The sequence below is a fragment of the Mizuhopecten yessoensis genome, unplaced genomic scaffold, assembly GCF_002113885.1.
Source record: "Mizuhopecten yessoensis strain PY_sf001 unplaced genomic scaffold, ASM211388v2 scaffold10949, whole genome shotgun sequence".
NCBI classification, from domain to species: Eukaryota; Metazoa; Mollusca; class Bivalvia; order Pectinida; family Pectinidae; genus Mizuhopecten; species Mizuhopecten yessoensis.
The window spans coordinates 505678-527093 of NW_018408802.1; the positions used below are offsets into that span (position 1 = coordinate 505678).

Here is a 21416-nt window from a genome sequence, read left to right on the forward strand (position 1 = left end):
CAATGTATACTTATATATATACTGTAGTTACAGGTACAATGTATACTTATATATACTGTAGTTACAAGTACAATGTATTTTTATATATACTGTAGTTACAGGTACAATGTATACTTATATATACTGTAGTTACAGGTACAATGTATACTTATATATATACTGTAGTTACAGGTACAATGTATACTTATATATACTGTAGTTACAAGTACAATGTATTTTTATATATACTGTAGTTACAGGTACAATGTATACTTATATATACTGTAGTTACAGGTACAATGTATACTTATATATATACTGTAGTTACAGGTACAATGTATACTTATATATACTGTATTTACAAGTACAATGTATACTTATATATACTGTAGCAACAGGTACAATGTATACAGTGCAAATTGTTTAAGCATTTTCAGGGGGGAAAACATTCAGAAAGAATGCTTACCTTTCAAAGGCCTGCTCTGATGAATATGTGCACCAATATATACACAAATGACTTAAGACAGGTGTAATCTAAGTACACGTACATATACTTATAATCAGACCTGAACTGACTATACTCAGTATGAACTGCTACAATGCAGAACTGATTTTTGTTAAAAAAATATATTTCACATTTACTTTAAATAGGATATGAACTTGGTAACTTATAATTTTCACTCCAATCATACAATAATATTAAACATTTTATATATGAAAACCTGACTTATACTTACCTCATGCTGACGGACCTTATAATGAGTAGGAGTTAATGACATAGTGGACAAAAAGGTATGTTTGTGTTTTTGCCCTGTTACAGTTTTTATATGTAACATTTAGCATGAAACAGAGCTCAGTCTAAATAATCCAACATAACAAAAGCATAGCAAACATCTAAAGCTCTTGATCACACCACCTAAATAAAGTTCATTTACTTCCTAAAAAACTGTGAAACATCGTTGAATACTTTATTCTAGATGTTCTAAGTTGACAAAAAAGTGCTTTATCAATAATTCTGTCTTCTTAGCCAAACTCTACTGTCATAGGTACATGTACATGTTGCACCAAGCCTTTTAAGACTTACAACAGAACGAACAATTAAATATCACACAGAAATAAAGACTGTTAAAGACTGACAGCTTCAGTATAAAAGATCTGTGGCCTTCAGCACATTATATATATTAAGTAATGAGCTACAGTTCCCACAGTCTTATCCATGTCATCAACTTAACATGTAAATCAAATTTTCGAATTCTGTTTTTTTTAAACTGTGTAGTTATATTTTTGTGTATTATCTGACAGTGATAATATTGTATCCAAGGACATATATAAATTGTTAACAGTTTAAATAATCAGGAAAACAAATGTTTTATATGCTAATGAAACTTGTGATTCAGCAAAGCCCAGCACAATTGTTTCACAAACTAAATACGATGTATTCAATTAATTTACCATTAAGAAATGGAATACATACATGTATATATATATATATATTATACATAATTCTTATGAAGGGTAACTTTCTATGAATATTTAATTACACAACAAGCTTAGAATCTGGGAATGTGATATCACAATCAAGTGTTTATAGTTCCATATAAGAAAAAGTACTTAATCTTTATGAAATAATAACAAGTGTAGGATAATCCTGTTAAAGGGAGATTATCGTACATGTAAGATAACCCTGTCAAAGGGAGATAACCGTACATGTAAGATAACCATGTTAAAGGGAGATAACCATACAAGTAAGATAACCATGTTAAAGGGAGATAACCGTACATGTAAGATAACCATGTCAAAGGGAGATAACCGTACATGTAAGATAACCCTGTCAAAGGGAGATAACCGTACATGTAAGATAACCCTGTCAAAGGGAGATAACTGTACATTTAAGATAACCCTGTCAAAGGGAGATAACCGTACAAGTAAGATAACCATGTTAAAGGGAGATAACCATACAAGTAAGATAACCATGTTAAAGGGAGATAACCGTACGTGAAAGATTACCCTGCCAAAGGGGGATAACCGTACATGTCAAATAACCCCGTTAAAGGGGGATAACTGTACATGTAAGATAGCCCTGCCAAAGGGGGGTAACCGTACATGTAAGTTAACCCTGTTAAAGGGAGATAGCTGTACATGTAAGATAACCCTGCCAAAGGAGATAACCGTACATGTAAAATAACCATGTTAAAGGGAGATAACCATACATGTAAGATAACCCTGCCAAAGCGGGATAACTGTATATGTAAGATAACCCTGTCGAAGGGGGATAACTGTACATGTAAGATAACCCTGCCAAAGGGGGATAACCGTACATGTAAGATAACCCTGCCAAAGGAGATAACCGTACATGTAAGATAGCCCTGCCAAAGGAGATAACCGTACATGTAAGATAACCATGTTAAAGGGAGATAACCGTACATGTAAGATAACCATGTTAAAGGGAGATTATCGTACATGTAAGATAACCATGTTAAAGGGAGCTAACTGTACATGTAAGATAACCATGTTAAAGGGAGATTATATATACCCGTACATGTAAGATAACCCTGACAAAGGGAGATAACCGTACATGTCAGATAACCATGTTAAAGGGAGATAACCATACATGAAAGATAACCCTGTTAAAGGGAGCTAACTGTACATGTAAGATAACCATGTTAAAGGGAGATTATATATACCCGTACATGTAAGATAACCCTGACAAAGGGAGATAACCGTACATGTCAAATAACCCTGTTAAAGGGGGATAACCGTATATGTAAGATAACCCTGTTGTAGGGGAATAACCGTACATTCAAGATAACCCTATATGTAAGACAGTTCTCATGATATATAAATTCAGTGCCAGTCAAATGTTTAAAAGGATTAAGAAATGCTCCAAACTTATTAGTAGGCCAAAAAAAAGAGCAACATGCTTTGTGTTTCTGTAATATACATATACTCAACAGATAGGTAGGGACCACTTCACAATACAACAAACTATTATAATACCTGACCCTGAGGAATTTAATAGTATTTCTGTACGTATCAACTGACTTGTTTCCTGAACATTGTGTTGGATCATGAGAAATGTTACAATGCACTTTTTGCACTTTTGGTTTGATAGGTTAACCTTAAGATAATGCTTTTATAAGTTCATTTCTATCTTCAAATCACAATGGCTGGAATAATTGTCCCTGAACAATTCAATGTGTTTAATACATTGCAGTTAATGTCTATATATATAATCTGAAAATTTTATATCTAATTTTCTATTTTAGTATGATTCCTACCATAAGCTTCATTTGCAAGTTTTCAAGCTCAAAGAATAAAAATGTTCCTCAAGAAAATCCTGAGAAATCTAAGAGGATTCTTTTGTACATATATTTTCCACATAAAATTACCCTGTATTTTTAAGAACCTGCCTTTGGATTTCAATGTAGAAAAAAAAGTTTAAAAACCTTAAAATACTGACCAATACTAACCCTGGTTTAGTCCTGCCTTTATCACATTGTAATTTATTAGCCAGCTCAACAGCAGTAGCTGTAGATCTGTTTACATGATTTGAATGCCATACAGAATATATTATAATAAATGATAACTTAGTTGTTGAAAATATTTAGATTGAAACCAAAATAAATGTTAATAGATATACATATAACTTTAAAATAGAAGAAGAAAAGACAACAATACTATAAGAGATGATCAATGGCTAAATGTATATACATTTTCAGAATGAGCAATTTTTCGGATACAAAACGTTTGTTCTATATATTGATTGATATTGTAAAAGTATATGCTACTTTAACAGGGTTTGCATGTTTTCATTCTTCAAATTTTTCCCGTGTGGAAATTTTCCCATCGCTATTGTTGCTGCAATATATATACATAAAAGTTTAAATTTGTCAGAATGGTAGCATATGAATGTTCTGGCACTAAGTCATTTAAACTGAAATAAGTTAAAATTTTCATACTCTTTCATTAATCCTGATGTTCAACACTAAAAGAATAAAGATGTATAGGTAAGATTAGTTCCCACGATCAGGTCTATCTTTGTCTCTGTTCCTTCTGTGAGCAGATGTCAGTACTTTTGAGGATTGTCGTGTCAGGCCACTGTCCGAGGATCCTGTGAAATTGGTGCCAAGTAAAAGAGTTGTGCTACTCTGACTCTGCCCGAGCATGGAAGACGTAGACAGAGCTGTGTCCCCTTGGCTGGAGGAGGCTGAGCTGGCCCCAGCGATACCAGGAAACAAGATGGCTGGTTTAGTGGTAAGGGCTGACTCTGGACCAATCATTTGGAGACCAGTGGCACCGAGAGTCCACGTATGTCCACTAACAGTAGACATTGATTGCATGGATGTTGATTTTGTCGTTTCAGCATTATTGTTTGACGATGTGAAGATTTCATTTTTTATATGCTGAGTTGGTAAATTAGAACTAGTTGTCAGTGATAATGTTGGAAGCGTAGTCGTCAAGACAACAGTCTTAATGGGAGCACTGACTGGGGCCTTTACATTTTCACTTGACGTTGTGGTTTTGGCCGTAGATGACAAAGTTGGCCTAGAGGAAGTACTTGTTCGAAGAGAGAGTGGTTTATTTTTAGTATCGACCGACTTTGTCGCAGGTTTAACACTAGCAGATTTACTTGCTACGTCGCCAGCTTTTGTAGCTGTCCGGCTATTTGTATCACCAGTGGTAACTTTTGTAGTCGCATCTTTTGCAGTTGTTTCTTTTGTAGTCGTATCTTTTGTTGACGTGTCTTTGACAGATGTGTCTTTGGTAGTAGGAGCAGATTCGTTTTTCGCAGTAACCGGTGTTTCTTCCGTCACTGGAGTGTCGGTTTCACTGGTGCTATTTTTGTTTGTATTTCCACCTGCATGAGTCATTTTTAATGCCACTAAATCTTCGGTTATTGGCACAGGTTTGGGTATGATTGTCTGTGGGGTACATTCCTTCACCGTAGTGTCAGTGCTTTTACTTCCTGCGGGTGCAGACGATGCTGCCACTACCACGGGTGTACTGTTGGTCATCATACGATGACTCCGTACAGGCGATGTGTTACGCTGAACAGCAGTGTTTGATACTGATGTCCGTGTTTTCTCATTTGAAGAGTCCTTTGAGGGTGACACACTGCGCGTTGAGCGTGATGCGACGTAGTATGGACGAGTCCCACAGTACAACACACAGAAACCGCGTTGGGAGTTCAGAGGAAGTAGTGCTTGGTGTCGCTTGGCCTTCTCAAAGCATTCGACACTGATATCTGTGAATAGAGGCAGTCAGATGTCAATAAGAATTGGTAAATAATAAATCCGAATATTATTGATTTGGGATTTATAAATATAAATGAGGTCAGTTTTAGTGCCTTTCCTAGCGTTCATTCTCGGGACTACAGATACATGCTCGATTTCTCCACTGAATGATTTCATTAGCCTAAGTCCCTCTAGTCAAGTCTGTAATAAGTAAGCAAAATTAATAGCTCAAACTTGGACAATTACTCCCCTTCCATGAAAACATTCAGACTTTAAGTTCTAGAGTCTGCCTGAGTACAAACATTCATAGACACCAGTATATATAAAAGCAAAATTACAGTAGAAAGTTTCGGAACAATCAAAGCTTTCCTGAATTCATGAATTAGTGTAAGAAAACCATTTGTGCTGATGCCAACGACACAGTCACCCAAGGATATCATCTTTAACATTTTGGTTAATGATTTTAATTACCTATATTGCAGAATATCTAATTTTGAATATACATCTAATGTTAAACATCAATTACAGATTAAAATATCACAGGACCGTTTTTTTTTTTACAGAATGGAAGACACACATACTGACTGCAATGTGAATTAATCTCCAATTCAATATCATGTAAATGTTGGGGGCAAAATAAAGGTAACAACTTACGTAGTGTTTCCTCCACAACTAACGGGATCACTTCCTTCAGGGCGGAACAGTTACAGTGCAGGGCTGGGTTTACGTTCACTTCAATTAGCCAAACCTACAACAGGCAATCACATTATACATTGGACATACTTTGAAAATGAGAAAATGAGGTTTTAAAAAATCTTATAACAGCATTTTGCTTACCACAAGATAGAGGCCAAGAGGGTAATAAAGCAACCATGGCAAATTATTCTTATTACATAAAATCCCTCCTATGGAGAAGAAAGATTTTAAAGATTAAAACCTTGAATTTTCTTATTTGGCCCTGCAACTCTCAGCACCCAGAGGGAGGGGGGGCAAACTCACTGCTTATACTAGATTGAATCCCATTGGCCTAAGGATGCTCTATACCAAATTGGGATGAATTCCTTTAATTATTATGGTAGAAGAAGGATTTCAAAGATTTTTACCTCTATTTCCCCTATTGGGCCCTGCAACTCTTCCCCAAGGATGTCAAATCCCACAAATCATATAAAATTGAGTCAATGGCCTTGGCCCAAGGATGCTCGTAACAAAATTGGGATGAAATCCCTTCATCCCTGTGTTAGAAGAAGGATTTTATTTGGCCCCACCCCTCTGCCCCAAGGGGACCACACCCACCGTTTATACAAAATTGAGTCCCCTTGGTCAAAGGATGCTTCAGACCAAATTAGGATAAAATCCCTTAATTGCTTCAGTAGAAGGATTTTAAAGTTTTTACCTCAATTTCCCATGTTGGGCCCCCTCCCCTTTGCCCCCAGGGTGTCCACACCCACTTTTTATACAACATTGAGTCCCCTTGGCTTATAAAGATGCTCCAGACCAAATTGGGATGAAATCCCTCGATCCCTATGGTAGAAGAAGGATTTTAAATGCTACCTCTATTTCCCCTATTCGGCCCCACCTCTCTGCCCCAAAGGGGGGCCCCACCAACGGTTTATACAAAATTGAGTCCCCTAATTAGCCCAAGGATGCTCCAGACCAAATTAAGATAAAATCCCTCAATTGCTACAGTAGAAGAAGGATTTTAAAGGTTTTACCTCCATTTCCCATATTGGGCCCCGCTCCTCTGGCCCAGGGGGTCCACACCCACCGTTTATACAACATTGAGTCCCCTTAGCCTAAAGATGCTCCAGACCAAATTAGGCAAAATCTACTGGGCCGTTCAGGACAAGTAGCGTTTCAAAGGAAAAGTTGACGGGCGGACGACGGACGGACGCTGCGCCATGGCATAAGCTCACTTGCACTTCGGGCAGGTGAGCTAAAAAAAACTGTTCAAACACCATTTGGAATGAGATCAGTTTGGTATGAATTTAGGGGCAGAATAGGTAAACATGTTACCCATACATCTGATCACTGCCTGCAGAATCCGAGTGTTATTTCACATTAGGTCTCACTATTATTCATACAGCTGATTTTACTGACTAGGCACATTGTGGTAATTAATGAAAAATGACATCAGTTTTCAATTCCTGTTTGTGTTTATAACCAACTTAGCATACTTATATCTATATAGTTCAAACACAATTTTCCTTGCCAACATGTATGAAGTTATACGACTGTTAAAATCACAAGTAGGCAAGCACACTAACATACCCTGTCTCCTGCATACATACATGTAAGCACGCATACACTACACACATGGAGGCACATCCTTAAATGACCTTAATTAGCTGTTAATAGGACGTTAAACAAAATTAAACTAAACTAAACTAAACTGTTAAAGTTTGAGGTTATTTTTAAAATCAGATATAAACAGAGGATTTAAAAAAAACCAATTAAGTATGATACCTTATGTGGAAATAGAGACACAGGTTAAAGATTAAGGCTTGAGTTTTAACGGTAGCTAATATACCTTCATGTCCTGGTCAACCATGAAGTCGAGTCCGAACAGGTCGAAGTAACCGAGCCGGGTAGTCAGCTTGTGTTTCACACTGTTGAAGCAGTGGATCATTATCTTCTGCATCTGTTTCTACAAGTAAATATGTTACAAATTCTGTCAGGGGTCAATTGCTCTCCTCTCAAGGAGACATGCTACCTTATACAAAATACTTCACTTTTGTAACAGTTATCTCCCTTTAGATTTTAAATGGCATTTGATTTCAATCATTCAGAATTGTTGAACTGAAAAAAATAATTTCCTTTGAACATTTTAAGTTAGGAATCAGTTAGCTAACACTGTTTACATACATTCTAATTCTACCTATTTTGGAGGGAGACTCACAATTTTGAACTCTAAATTTGACCATTTTCAACTATTGACATTGCTAAACTTTTCCCATTTTCTGTGTTACAAGTTACACTCCAAAATGGTACACCAGGAATCACAGCTATTACTACCAATACAGCTTTTAGAGAGAAAGACAAAAGCACTGGTAGCGAGCATGCAGCAAAACGTATCTTTACAAAGTGTTCATCTGAAAAACTGGAGGTTTTCCGTTTGGTTACAGCAGTAAAGATTGAGCTTCCTTGTTTTACTTACTGTGAGGGTATTGTAGACCCAATCCTGTTCTAAATTTGCCTGTGGTTTTATTTTCTCATTGACGTAGTCGTTGAATTTGTCCATCGACCATGCAGAATCCTCCTTGTTTTCTTTGTAGTTAGGGTCCTTCTTCTGGACAAACTGTCAGGTACAAAAACAAAAAATATGACCCCAACTTTTTCCTAATCAAAAGTCTGGCCTTAGGTTTTCAACAAGTTACATGTAGCTTTTTCCTAAAACTGTTTTGTGTTATATTCCAGTTTCCTTCAAATTTGAAACATAAAAGGGTTTTTTATGTCAGTTACAAAATAGTCTGCACGTCTCTGTTTTTCTAATTAAGCTGGAGCCAGATATGTATAATACATGATTTTAAGGCAAATTACATGACTGACCTAATAGCTAGACAGAATTTTAGAATATTTTATTAATACATCTATGTATATAATCCCCTAGAACATATAAAACACATTTCAGGCGGAGGGGGAATAAGTGGAGATTTTGTTGTAAAGTTATATGATTTTTTGTTTTTTTTTGTAATTACTTCAAATTTGCCAAAGCAATCAATTTAAACTTCATAAAATATTCCTGTCATGCAGATGATTTTTGATGAGTTACCTGATTGGTGAGATGTGTCATGAGACTTGTGTCGTTGGTGTCGTACTTGGTGCAGCACAGACGGACGTATCCCTTGTGATAGAGGACAAGGAAGGGGACTGTACTCCCAATCAACATGTAGGCGCGGATGTCAAACTTCCGGCCATCCAGCAACATTGGGTTGTTGATATACCTGGTAGAAAATAACATCAGTAACTTTATCACGAACTATTTTATATACATACATGTACTACTAAAACCTAATGATCACGCATTTCAATTTTGTTATCATAAGCTTATCTGTATTATTAGCTCACCTGGTCCAAAGGATCAAGGTGAGCTTATTCAATACCGTTGCGTCCGTCGTCCGTCCGTCGATCCGTACGTCCGTCCGTCAACAATTTCTTTAAACGACTTCTTCTTAACCACTGATTGGAATTCAACTAAATTTGACTGGAAGCATCCCTAGGTGGTGGGGATTCAAAACTGTACAAATGATGGGGCTGACCTCCCAGGGGAATGAGGGGCGGGGCAAAAAGGGGACAATTTGGCTATACTGCTTTCAGCGACTTCTTCTCTGGTACTGAGAGATTGATATCAACTGTATTTGACTGGAAGCATCCCTAGGTGGTGGAGATTAGAAATTGTACAAATGGTTGGGCTGACCCCCATGGGGGCTGAGGGGTGGGGCCAAAAGGGGGCAATTTGGCTATATTGCTACAAACGACTTCTGTAGAACTATGCCATGGATATCAACCATATTTGTCTGGAAGCATCCCTAGGTGTTGGGGATTCAAAATGGTACAAATGGTTGGGCTGACCCCCCAGAGGGCTGAGAGGCAGGGCAAAAAGGGGTCAATTTTGCAATATTGCTTAAAGGGACTTCTTCTCTGGAACTAAGAGGTGGATATCAACCATATTTGACTGGAAGCATCCCTAGGTGGTGGGGAATCAAAATTGTACAAATGGTGGGGCTGAGCCCCCAGGGGGCTGAGGGCGGGGCCAAAAAGGGGGCAATTTTGATATATTGCTATAAACGACTTCTTCTGTAGAACTTTGCCATGGATATTGATCATATTTGGTCGGAAGCATTCATGGGAGGCAGGGATTAAACATTTTACAAATGGTGGGGCTGACCCTGTGGGCTAAGAGGTGGGGCCAAAAAAAGTGTATTACTTGGAAATGGTTGAGATCCCCACCATATTACCATGGTATACAATTGCTGAGTATAAAGAGAAGAATGCACATTTGCTTCCAGTATGGCTATAGGGTCTGGCCCCACCCTTGGAGACATAGTCCCTGGGCCATAACTTTAAAACTGTTGAGATCCCCACCCCAAAACTATATATACAAATGCTGGGCATAAAAAGACGAATGCAGTCATGATATCAGAATAGACCCTGGGGTCTGACCGAACCCCTAGGGACCTAGTTTGTTAGTCACAGCTTGGAAACAGTTGAGAGCCCCACCCTGTAACGGTATATACAATTGCTGAGTATAAAGAGATGATTGCACATATGCTTCCAGGATGGTTCGAAATGGTTTAGATCCCAACCCCAAAACTATATATACAATTGTTGGGCATAAAAAGACGTGTTTGATTTAATCATGGGCGGATTGGTCGAGTGGTTAACACCCCGGCCTTCCACGCAGGCGGCCGGGTTCGATCCCCGAAGTCGTCGTTTGCATGTATATTCAGAGAAAGTGTTTTTCTCCTGCCCACACAACTCCAACAACCCAGATGGAGTATAAAATGGTCTGCGGTGGATGTTGCAATATCTGTGTTGTTGCATTCAAGTGAGGTGGCACTATAAATGATACCGTTGGAAGCAGTCGGTCCTACTACAAACAGAACACAATACATCTCCAGCACACACACAGGCATACACACATAGGGAGATATTAGCCAGGTGGCATAGGACAAGTAGTTAGCGCCTGATAAGGCAGCTCCTGTGAATTCCTCAAATTGTATGGATTAATGTATATGCTAATTGTATTGATTGTAAAAAACCATTGTATACATACTGTAAAGTGCTTTGGAGTGGCTTAGGTTTGCTAGATAGGGCACTATATCAAATGCTGTATATTGAGTTATTTTAAGTTTTGCATTTGTACATTACAGGACCATTGACCTCTACAACCTCTGACCTGTTACATCTGTCTGACCTACATGTTTGACTTCACCATTCAGTCAGTTTAACCCTATACGATGTACAACTTGGTTTGTCCTTGACCTCTATACAACCTTATCTGACATGTAACATTTTTTCGGCCTATTAGATGCTAATTTTTTGTATAAACCCTCTTAAACATTTGATACCATTTTGACTATAACATATGCTGACCCCTATTTGACCTCTTACATATACATTTCTGACCCTATTTGACCCTGACCTCTGTATCACCTTTGTCTGACCTCTATGAGTTTATCTGACCCCGCTTGAACCTGACCTTTGCACGACCCTTGTCATGAGTGGCTTGGTGCCCTTTTGGGCCTGTTCTTTCTTGTGCACTCTTTCCTCCAGGAGTTTAATGATCTCGTCGTATGACCTGATGATAAAGATTCCCTTGCCTTGGTTTAACCCTGTCGGCTTGCAAATCCACAGCTCTCCATCTGAAACATTCCAACAGTTTCCTTTGATTCTGGGCTCCAAAAGTGGGGAAAATGCATGGCTGATTTAATTGCAAAACACATATCGCAATCCATTCAATATTCTAAAAAATGCTATACATACATAAAAGACACTAAGAAGTTTAACCTTTGACCTTTCTATTTGCAAATTAGAGCTCAATCAAAACAATTTTGTTTCTTTTTCTTTGACCTTATCTGCTGATCTGAGCTCATTTAAAAATGTCTTTTCTTCAAAATATTTATTAAAAAAAATCATCAGCATTTAAAAGAATTAACTGAAATAGGATTTCTACTACAAATGATATCGATAGAAAAAAACAGAATATTTAAGAAAATTGACAGCAAGATCTCTTGTTGATTGAAGTATGCCTGGATCTGGAAGGTTTCATCATAAGATGAGTAGCTATAACAACCTGGTACACTTGCACCATCACCACTGTGACACAAGTTATGTGAATACCTCATCATGCTTCGTCTGACCGGGTCCTAGCTAGTCATACCTTGATACATTTTCAAAAATTCTTCCTTGTCTTTTGCTTCGTCTAGCCTGTAGGTTTCTGGGACAAAATCTGTGAATCGTAACCGGGGTGGTCTGCCCTTGGTGCTGAGTGTAACTCGCTCATATTCTTGTAGGCTGTTGAGCAGGCCGAGTTTATTGGTGAGCAGGTTTCCGTTGGGGATGTGGTTTACCAGCTGGTCTCCTATAATACAAACACAGATAGATATATACTAGCGGAAAAAAGAAACTGTGCATGCGGAGAATTGTTATAGAACATGTATTACCAACTGTATATACATGAACATTCACACACATGACCGAGTATGACACATACACACTATCCGTGTGTCGTTGACAGTTTTTCCCGTGTAGTTTGGTCTCTATAGGCGTTGACCAGTTTGCACGTTTTTCTCCACCAGCCATCCAATTCGACAATGAAAGTTTATTTTTCAACTGTTGGGTCACTCTGTTGAGACCAGTGAACAGTAAAACAGCATTATAACGTTTTGATTTGTGATAAATGCTATGCCAAGGCTCAATGAAAATGACCCTCTCCAGATTATTGGTATGCTTCAAGCTGGTATGGGCCAAGCCATTGTCTCTACACGTTTTCATGTCCATCGAAACACAATCCGGGATTTGTGGAGATGACGTCAACAGTTTGGCCACGTCTGCGATCGACCTCGTGCGGGACGTCTACGTGTGACGTCACGTCAACAGGACAACCATATTCGGCTTGTCCATTTGAGAAATCGCTTCCAAACGGCAAGTTGCTACCAATAAGCCCGAGAAATGTACGGAACCGATTGCGTGAACGAGTTATCCCTCTGCGACGTCCTGCAATCCGCCCAGTTCCCCTGCCACGTCATCGTGTAGCACGTCTGGACTGGTACAGAAGGCATCTGCGATTTACTTGACGGGATTGGGCAGGCATTTTGTTTACGGACGAGTCGTGAGTCCACCTGGATAGTAGTGACGGTCGTTCCAGAGTGTATCATCGCGTTGGAGAACGTTTTCGTGTCGCGTGTGTGGTACAAAAGCGTTCTTTCGGAAGAGGCAGCATTATGATTTGGGGCGGCATCACATCTACCTGGAGAACGCCTCTGGTGGTTGTTCACGGGAGTTTGAACGCGCTATGTGACCGTGACGAGATCCTTCGGACCCACGTCGTTCCATTCGTGCAAGGGTAGCAACGTCACATTACGCCACAGCAGGACAACGGTGGGCCACACACAGCTCGTGTCGCTATGGACTTTCTGGCCCAAAAGAATGTTGATGTGTTGCCCTGGTCTGCTGTATCCCCGATCTGTCGCCTATTGAACACGTCTGGGATGAAATGAAGCGCAGATTACATGCATTACCTAAACAACCGGTGACGTTGGCTGATTTGGCTGCAGCGTTGGTACAGATCTGGAATGCCATCCCACAAGCATTCTTGAACCGTCTGATAGGCTCCATGCGTCGACATTGCCAGGCTTGCATTCAGGCAAACGGTGGACATACGAGGTATTAACTTTGTGAACTCAGTATTGACCCCTGCTGTGTTTACGTCATTCCTGAACAGAACTTATTGATTTATAACGTGGAAAATGGAATGCAACTGTTAATGAATAATAAATAAATTGTCCCTGAAAACCTTGTTGTTCTACGTCATACACATTTATTTTTATAACACATTTTAGGCATGCACAGTTTATTTTTTCCGCTAGTATAGTTAGTATGTCCTGGTAGTTCTGATTGACTACAATAAACCCTAATCTGATGGACAAGACACCATTTTACAGTAATAATGATTGGCTGATTGAAGGGATAGGCATTACACATCATGTGCTTATATTTGAAAAACAAATATCTCTTTTTACTGCCTTGCTATCACCAATGAGTATGTTATGGTTTTGTAACTGATTTTAATTAAGATTGGCTATTCATTTTAAATCAACTGACTTTTATATCTTTCATTATATATATATTTATTAAATCATATCTTAAAGAAAATTTCTAAAATTCAATTTGATATATCATACATCTGTATGCAGATCTGTACTAGCTGGACTGTTCCAAATCTGGGTTTACTATACTTCCATGTGCATGCTTAATTAAGATAATATACTGGACATCTGAACATTTATTCAGGCCTGGCAGGTAAAGTGTTTGACTTAATCCCATTTTTTTTGTCTTTGCTTTGTTGTTTTTTTATTATTTTCTTTCACATATTTAATCCACCTGTTTATGAAGACTACCTATGAATATTGTATATTTACCAGATATAAAGGTGACCTTGTGCAGTCCAGACATGTATATCCTAAACCAATAGTATATAATAATCCCAGTATAAACTTTCAGTGGTATTATGTCTTACACGCTTGACATTGAACAGTTTAAAGCTCATAATCACCAACCATTACAGTAGGTTTTAATGGAGAGTTTACTTGATCCTTACGAAACAGTACACTAATCCCCCTCGTGGTCTGCTGGAGCTGTGCAGTAATGTCTATACACTCGTGATAATCTAACAAGAAGGCAGTAGGTGTGCTCTGGACAGGACTGGAACCAAGTTTCCCAGTCTGCTGCTTTACCAGCTATCAGTTAAGAGATGACCGTAATCTTAGATAAAATTAAAACCTGTCACATTCATTTAAAATGTGTTAGCTGCCCTGAATTTCTAAGACACCAACCTTCTTTATAGGAGCCATAGTTGATTCTTGTCTTACACTCCGTCCACTTCAGTTTGAAGCGCTCGTCATATTTATCCATTGTTCTCTTCCATCCCATTGCTGTCAATGCCCCTTCAACCCTGAAAAATAAGACATTATATAACAACCAACCGTTACTCAAGTACCATTGTTTCTGTGAAAAGTGTTAAGCTAACTGTATAGGGAGTCAAGTGATTAAGTCATATACCAAACTTGTCTGACAATAGATGTTTTCTGTGTATAAGGGTCTGAAAGAGGACACCTATATTTTTTGTATGTTTTAGCGTCAACAGTTTAAAGTTTGTGTATAAAGGCTGCGAAAGGAAAAAAGCAAAAAAGTATATTTAAAGGTTCCTGTACCACTGCCAAATTTTAATTAACTAAGTATTGAAAACTGTCTTTTCCTGCATTACTATGGCTTTGATAAGCCACTTCTGAAGAGGAAACTATACTTTGATAGACTTATAGAAATGATAAAGATGAAATTAACAAGAAAATGCAGCAAAGCTGCTGGACACCAAATCATTTTTTTATAAAATTGACTTTCTGACAGTCCAGCAACCTGTAAGGATCGAATCGAAGAAACGGATTCTGCATACTTGAATGTATTTAATTAAAATAACAGAGAATGTATATATTGATTGTTAATGACATTAATTTTGCCATTCAGAATATTCCGTTCCTCTCAATGTCCTTACATTTTGCACTATTTTCACTCAATAATTGTCCCACTGCTCACAAATGTACATTTTAAACAGCACGTTTAAATGTTAACGATTTGGTAATAACGTCATCTCCTGAGAGAGAGAAGGGACATAACATGATTTACATAAAATATTATTTATACCTTTTGTCAAAATTGCAGTGATTTTTACACATATTACTTTTCAAAATGCAATCTTTGGATAAAATATCAACTGTCTCCTTTTTAAAAGCGTCACTGGTATATATAGCCCCTCTTTAAATAAAAGTAATTTCTTCTCGAGACTGCTATGAACACTCGAGACTGCTATGAACACTCGAGACTGCTATGAAGACACATTTTGTCACAACACTGTTTTTTTTGGTTGCTATCACATATTCGTTTTATACAATTGAAATAAATAAATTGTATTGAACGGGAAAACAACACCCCTGCTGATGGGGGATCGGGAAAGAATATACCTGCTGTTACCCACCGCATCATAGGAGGCGACTAATGTGGAAACCCACTGCAGAATTGGGGATTTGCTTTGGTGTCCTCTATTTGGGGACACAAAAGCAACCATAATAAATCTGCTGCCCCCATTGCTATATTTGGGATCTTTATCTTTCTTTTTACTCCTTACTACCTTTTATTTCCTATCGCCTTGCTTGGCAACACTTCACTTTGGGCTTAGATGTTGAGCATTTGCCAAGGTGAGGAAGGCAATGGGTTCTGTCCCCAGACCGGGACATACCAAAGTCCTCAAAAATGGTATTTGTTATTCCCTGCTTAACGTTCACTGGGGAATGGCAACTGGTTCACCCGTTGTCAGTATAATGTAACCGGGCGGAATGCTGTGCTGGGTGTCTTCGGCATGGTATTTCATTGAGATAGCACTATAAAGTCGGCATCAGATCAGTGCTATCACAAGGAAGCAAGCACACCAACATACCCTGTCTCTTGCATTCACATGCACAAGCACGCATACACTACACACATGGAGGCACGTCCTTAACTGACCTTAGCTGTTAATAGGACGTTAAAAACTCAAACCTAACCAAATGGGAAAACAATGACATTCTCTATTTCTTACATATTTTTTCACTTCACACGACGCAAATATTGCTACATCAGAAAAGCTTGGGAATGTGTAGCATATTTTTTTATACCAATTTCTAATAACGTCACGCTTGACAACAATGCAGAGCGCCATTTTGAATGGGTTTTCACTGCATTTTTGCTGTTTGCTGCTATATATTATCTGGTAAGATTTCCAGACAAAAATTATATTAATTGAGTAGTTTTGTAAAAACAATAATGTATGCTGCAAAGGTATACAACACAACCCCTTACTCTGCCGTTATTTTTATCTAAACTTGAAACTGAAAATCTATGCAGAGAATAGAATGTACCGTTCAGATTGGACAATACTAAGAGTGACTCTTCACATGTGAAGATATAATATTTCGTATATCTTCACTGCATTTGAGATATGTTTTTATGAAATGGAGAATTCATGATATTTCACCATGCAGTAATATATACTGGGGGGGGGGGGGGGGGGGGGGGGAGTTGAAAAAAATACATATACCTGATAATCAACAAAAGTGTTATGAATGTAAGACTTCCGCGGGGCTAGACTATGATTCAAAACCCTGGACTTCTGAATGTTACATTATTGCTCTAACCAATTGAGCTACCTAAGTCTATGGATGTGTCCTGGCCAAACTTTGCTACAGTTATTAACTTATTGCAAAACAGAAGTAAAGGGGAGGTTACTCAATACTGTTTAATGGAAAAACCAATGCATTGGGACAAAGATCCTTAATAGACATATGTGCAAAGCAGAACTGGACTGGGACGATCACCAGCAACCTGGTAGCTCAATAAGTAGTTAATGCCTCCGAGAGAGTTCCGAGGTACTTTGTTGGAATTCCTGTCTGGCTGTGCTCCTTCTACACATGTAGTCAGAGTTACATATAATATACAGAAAACCAAAGGCTTTACTGTATATCAATGTACTGATAGCTAGTAGCTACAATATAACAGTTGTATGAACTCATATACTTAGTCTATTATATGAGAAATATAATAATCATTCATATGGACATCTGAGCTCAGTTTACCAATATGGCATGTAGATACATGTAATTTTCAGCCACATTTGTATACTTAATCGACTAAACATGAAATTTCCTACGGCAAATAAACATTTGTACTGTAGCTAATAGAATAATATTATTGAATGTGTATTTTTATACCTATTCATGAAATGTTACCACTTCTCTGACAAAAGATTCATCAATATATCAATATAATAAATTAATTAGGAACGATCAGAGAATGACAGGAGTACAGACACTATCACAGACTGCTGGTGTCACAGGTAAGGCATTGATTAACGAGGGAAACACAGGTAGACTAACAGCTGTGTCAGGTTCTAGCCAAACAAGTATGAATTATCGCTGACTTATACTTCATTGATTTAGACTTCTGGGCCTATCATATACCCACAAAACACACAGAGGAGGTCAATATATAGTTAATAGAGTGGGGTACCTGCATTAACGATCTGTCTCTAATCAACAGAGTGTATAAAAAATGAGCATGTTTCTAATTGACAGTGTTTACCTTAGTGACAATTAGTTTCTCGAATTGAAAGTGCCTACATCTAATTGACAGTGTTTACCTTTAATTGAAAGTGTGTACATCTAATTTAAAGTGGTTATATCTAATTGACAGTGTTTACCTCTAATTGACAGTGTTTACATCTAATTGACAGTGTGTAAACCTCTAATTGAAAGTGCTTATATCTAATTGACAGTGTTCACATCTAATTGACAGTGTGTCCATCTAATTGACAGTCTGTACCTCGAACTGACAGTGTTAACATCTACTTGACAGTATTTACATATAATTGACAGTGTTTACATCTAATTGACAGTGTTCACATCTAATTGACAGTGTGTACATCTAATTGACAGTCTGTACCTCAAAGTGACAGTGTTTACATCTAATTGACAGTATTTACATCTAATTGACAGCATTTACATCTAACTGACAGTGTTTACATCATATTGACAGTGTGTACATCTAATTGACAGTCTGTACCACTAACTGACAGTGTTTACATCTAATTGCCAGTATTAACATCTAATGGACAGTGTTTACATCTAACTGACAGTGTTGACATCTAATTGACAGTGTTTACATCTAATTGACAGTCTGTACCTCTAACTGACAGTGTAAACATCTAATTGACAGTATTAACATATAATTGACAGTGTTTACATCTAACTGACAGTGTTTACATATAATTGACAGTGTTTCCATCTAATTGACAAGGTTTACATCTAACTGACAGTGTTTACATCTAATTGACAGTGTTAAGATCTTATTGACAGGGTTTAAATCTAATTGACACTGTCAATTAGATGTAAACATTGTCAATTAGATGTAAACACTGTCAATTGACAGTGTTTACATCTAATTGACAGTGTTTACATCTAATTGACAATGTTTACATTTGATTGACAGTGTTAACATCTAATTGACAGTGTTTACATCTAATTGACAGTGTTAACATCTTATTGACAGGGTTTAAATCTAATTGACAGTGTTTACATCCAATTGACAGTGTTTACATCTAATTGACAATGTTTACATCTAATTGACAATGTTTACATCTAATTGACATTGTTTACATCTAATTGACAGTGTTTACATCTAGTCGACAGTGTTTACATCTAATTGACAGTGTTTACATCTAATTGACAGGGTTTTAATCTAACTGACAGTGTTAACATCTAATTGACAGTGTTTACATCTAATTGACAGTGTTAACATCTAATTGACAGGGTTTACATCTAATTGACAGTGTTTACATCTAGTTGACAGTGTTTACATCTAATTGACAGTGTTTACATCTAATTGACAGGATTTAAATCTTACTGATAGTGTTAACATCTAATTGACAGTGTTAACATCTAATTGACAGTGTTAACATCTAATTGACAGTGTTTACATCTAATTGACAGTGTTTACATCTAATTGACAGTGTTTACATCTAATTGACAGTGTTTATATCTAGTTGACAATGTTTACATCTAACTGACAGTGTTAACATCTAATTGACAGTATTTACATCTAATTGACAGTGTTAACATCTAATTGACAGTGTTTACATCTAATTGACAGTGTTTACATCTAGTTGACAGTGTTTACATCTAATTGACAGTGTTTACATCTAATTGACAGTGTTTACATCTAATTGACAGTGTTTACATCTAATTGACAGTGTTTACATCTAATTGACAGGATTTAAATCTAACTGATAGTGTTAACATCTAATTGACAGTGTTTACATCTAATTGACAGTGTTACCATCTAATTGACAGTCTGTACCTCGAACTGACAGTGTTAACATCTACTTGACAGTATTTACATATAATTGACAGTATTTACATCTAATTGACAGTGTTAACATCTAATTGACAGTGTTTACATCTAATTGACAGTGTTTACATCTAGTTGACAGTGTTTACATCTAATTGACAGTGTTTACATCTAATTGACAGTGTTTAAATCTAATTGACAGGATTTAAATATAACTGATAGTGTTAACATCTAATTGACAGTGTTTACATCTAATTGACAGTGTTAACATCTAATTGACAGTGTTTACATCTAATTGACAGTGTTTACATCTAATTGACAGTGTTAACATCTAATTGACAGTGTTTACATCTAATTGACAGTGTTTACATCTTATTGACAGTGTTAACATCTAATTGACAATGTTTATATCTAGTTGACAATGTTTACATCTAACTGACAGTGTTTACATCTAATTGACAGTGTTAACATCTAACTGACAGTGTTTACATCTAATTGACAATATTAACATCTAATTGACAGTGTTTACATCTAATTGACAGTGTTAACATGTAATTGACAGTGTTAACATCTAATTGACAATGTTTATATCTAGTTGACAATGTTTACATCTAACTGACAGTGTTTACATCTAATTTACAGTATTAACATCTAATTGACAGTGTTTACCTCTAAATGACAGTGTTAACATCTAATTGACAATGTTTACATCTAGTTGACAATGTTTACATCTAGTTTACAATGTTTACATCTAACTGACAGTGTTTACATCTAATTGACAATGTTTACATCTAGTTGACAATGTTTACATCTAACTGACAGTGTTTACATCTAATTAACAGTATTAACATCTAATTGACAGTGTTTATATCTAAATGACAGTGTTAACATCTAATTGACAGTGTTTACATCTAATTGACAGTGTTAACATCTAATTGACAGTGTGTACATCTAATTGACAGTCTGTACCTCAAAGTGACAGTGTTTACATCTAATTGACAGTGTTAACATCTAACTGACAGTGTTTAACTGTTCCTGTATTTATGAAACCATTCTCATGCTCATGCACAGATTCTATTCTCAAGCCACCTTTTTTATAACTCTGTTAAATGACTCCTCCCCCTACGTAGAATACCAGTGAAAGTTACTTACAAAGATACACGGTTCCTCCCCTACAATGAATGTCAGTAACAATTACCCACAGAAATACACTGTTACACATAAGTAACTTTTACTGAAGTTCTTCGTATAGTGTAAAAATTACTGACAGAGATACACCATTTCCTCCCCCTACCAAGAATACCAGTAAAAGGTTACTTACAGAGATACACTGCTTCTCCCCTTTGTAGGATATCAGTAAAAGTTACTTACAGAGACACACTGTTTCCTCCCCCTACGTAGAATGTCAGTAACATTTACTTACAGAGAAACACCGTTTCCTCCCCCTACGTAGAATTTCAGTAACATTTACTTACAGAGATACACCGTTTCCTCCCCCCTACGTAGAATGTCAGTAACATTTACTTACAGAGACACACCGTTTCCTCCCCC

At 37.2% G+C, this 21416-nt stretch overlaps 1 protein-coding gene across 1 annotated transcript in view; it reads right to left on the reverse strand.

The window, feature by feature from the left end:
* Positions 1-328: 328 nt before the first annotated feature.
* The window catches only part of LOC110463979, a 148267-nt gene continuing 127179 nt past the window's right edge, over positions 329-21416 (reverse strand). The window contains exons 7-14 of the mRNA XM_021518953.1: positions 14768-14886; positions 12094-12294; positions 11413-11575; positions 8983-9154; positions 8368-8508; positions 7741-7857; positions 5868-5961; positions 329-5224 (exon numbers count right to left, since the gene is read on the reverse strand). Coding sequence (XP_021374628.1) covers positions 3993-5224; positions 5868-5961; positions 7741-7857; positions 8368-8508; positions 8983-9154; positions 11413-11575; positions 12094-12294; positions 14768-14886 — 2239 coding nt within the window. The 3' untranslated portion in view covers positions 329-3992. The remainder of the gene's footprint in view (positions 5225-5867; positions 5962-7740; positions 7858-8367; positions 8509-8982; positions 9155-11412; positions 11576-12093; positions 12295-14767; positions 14887-21416) is intronic.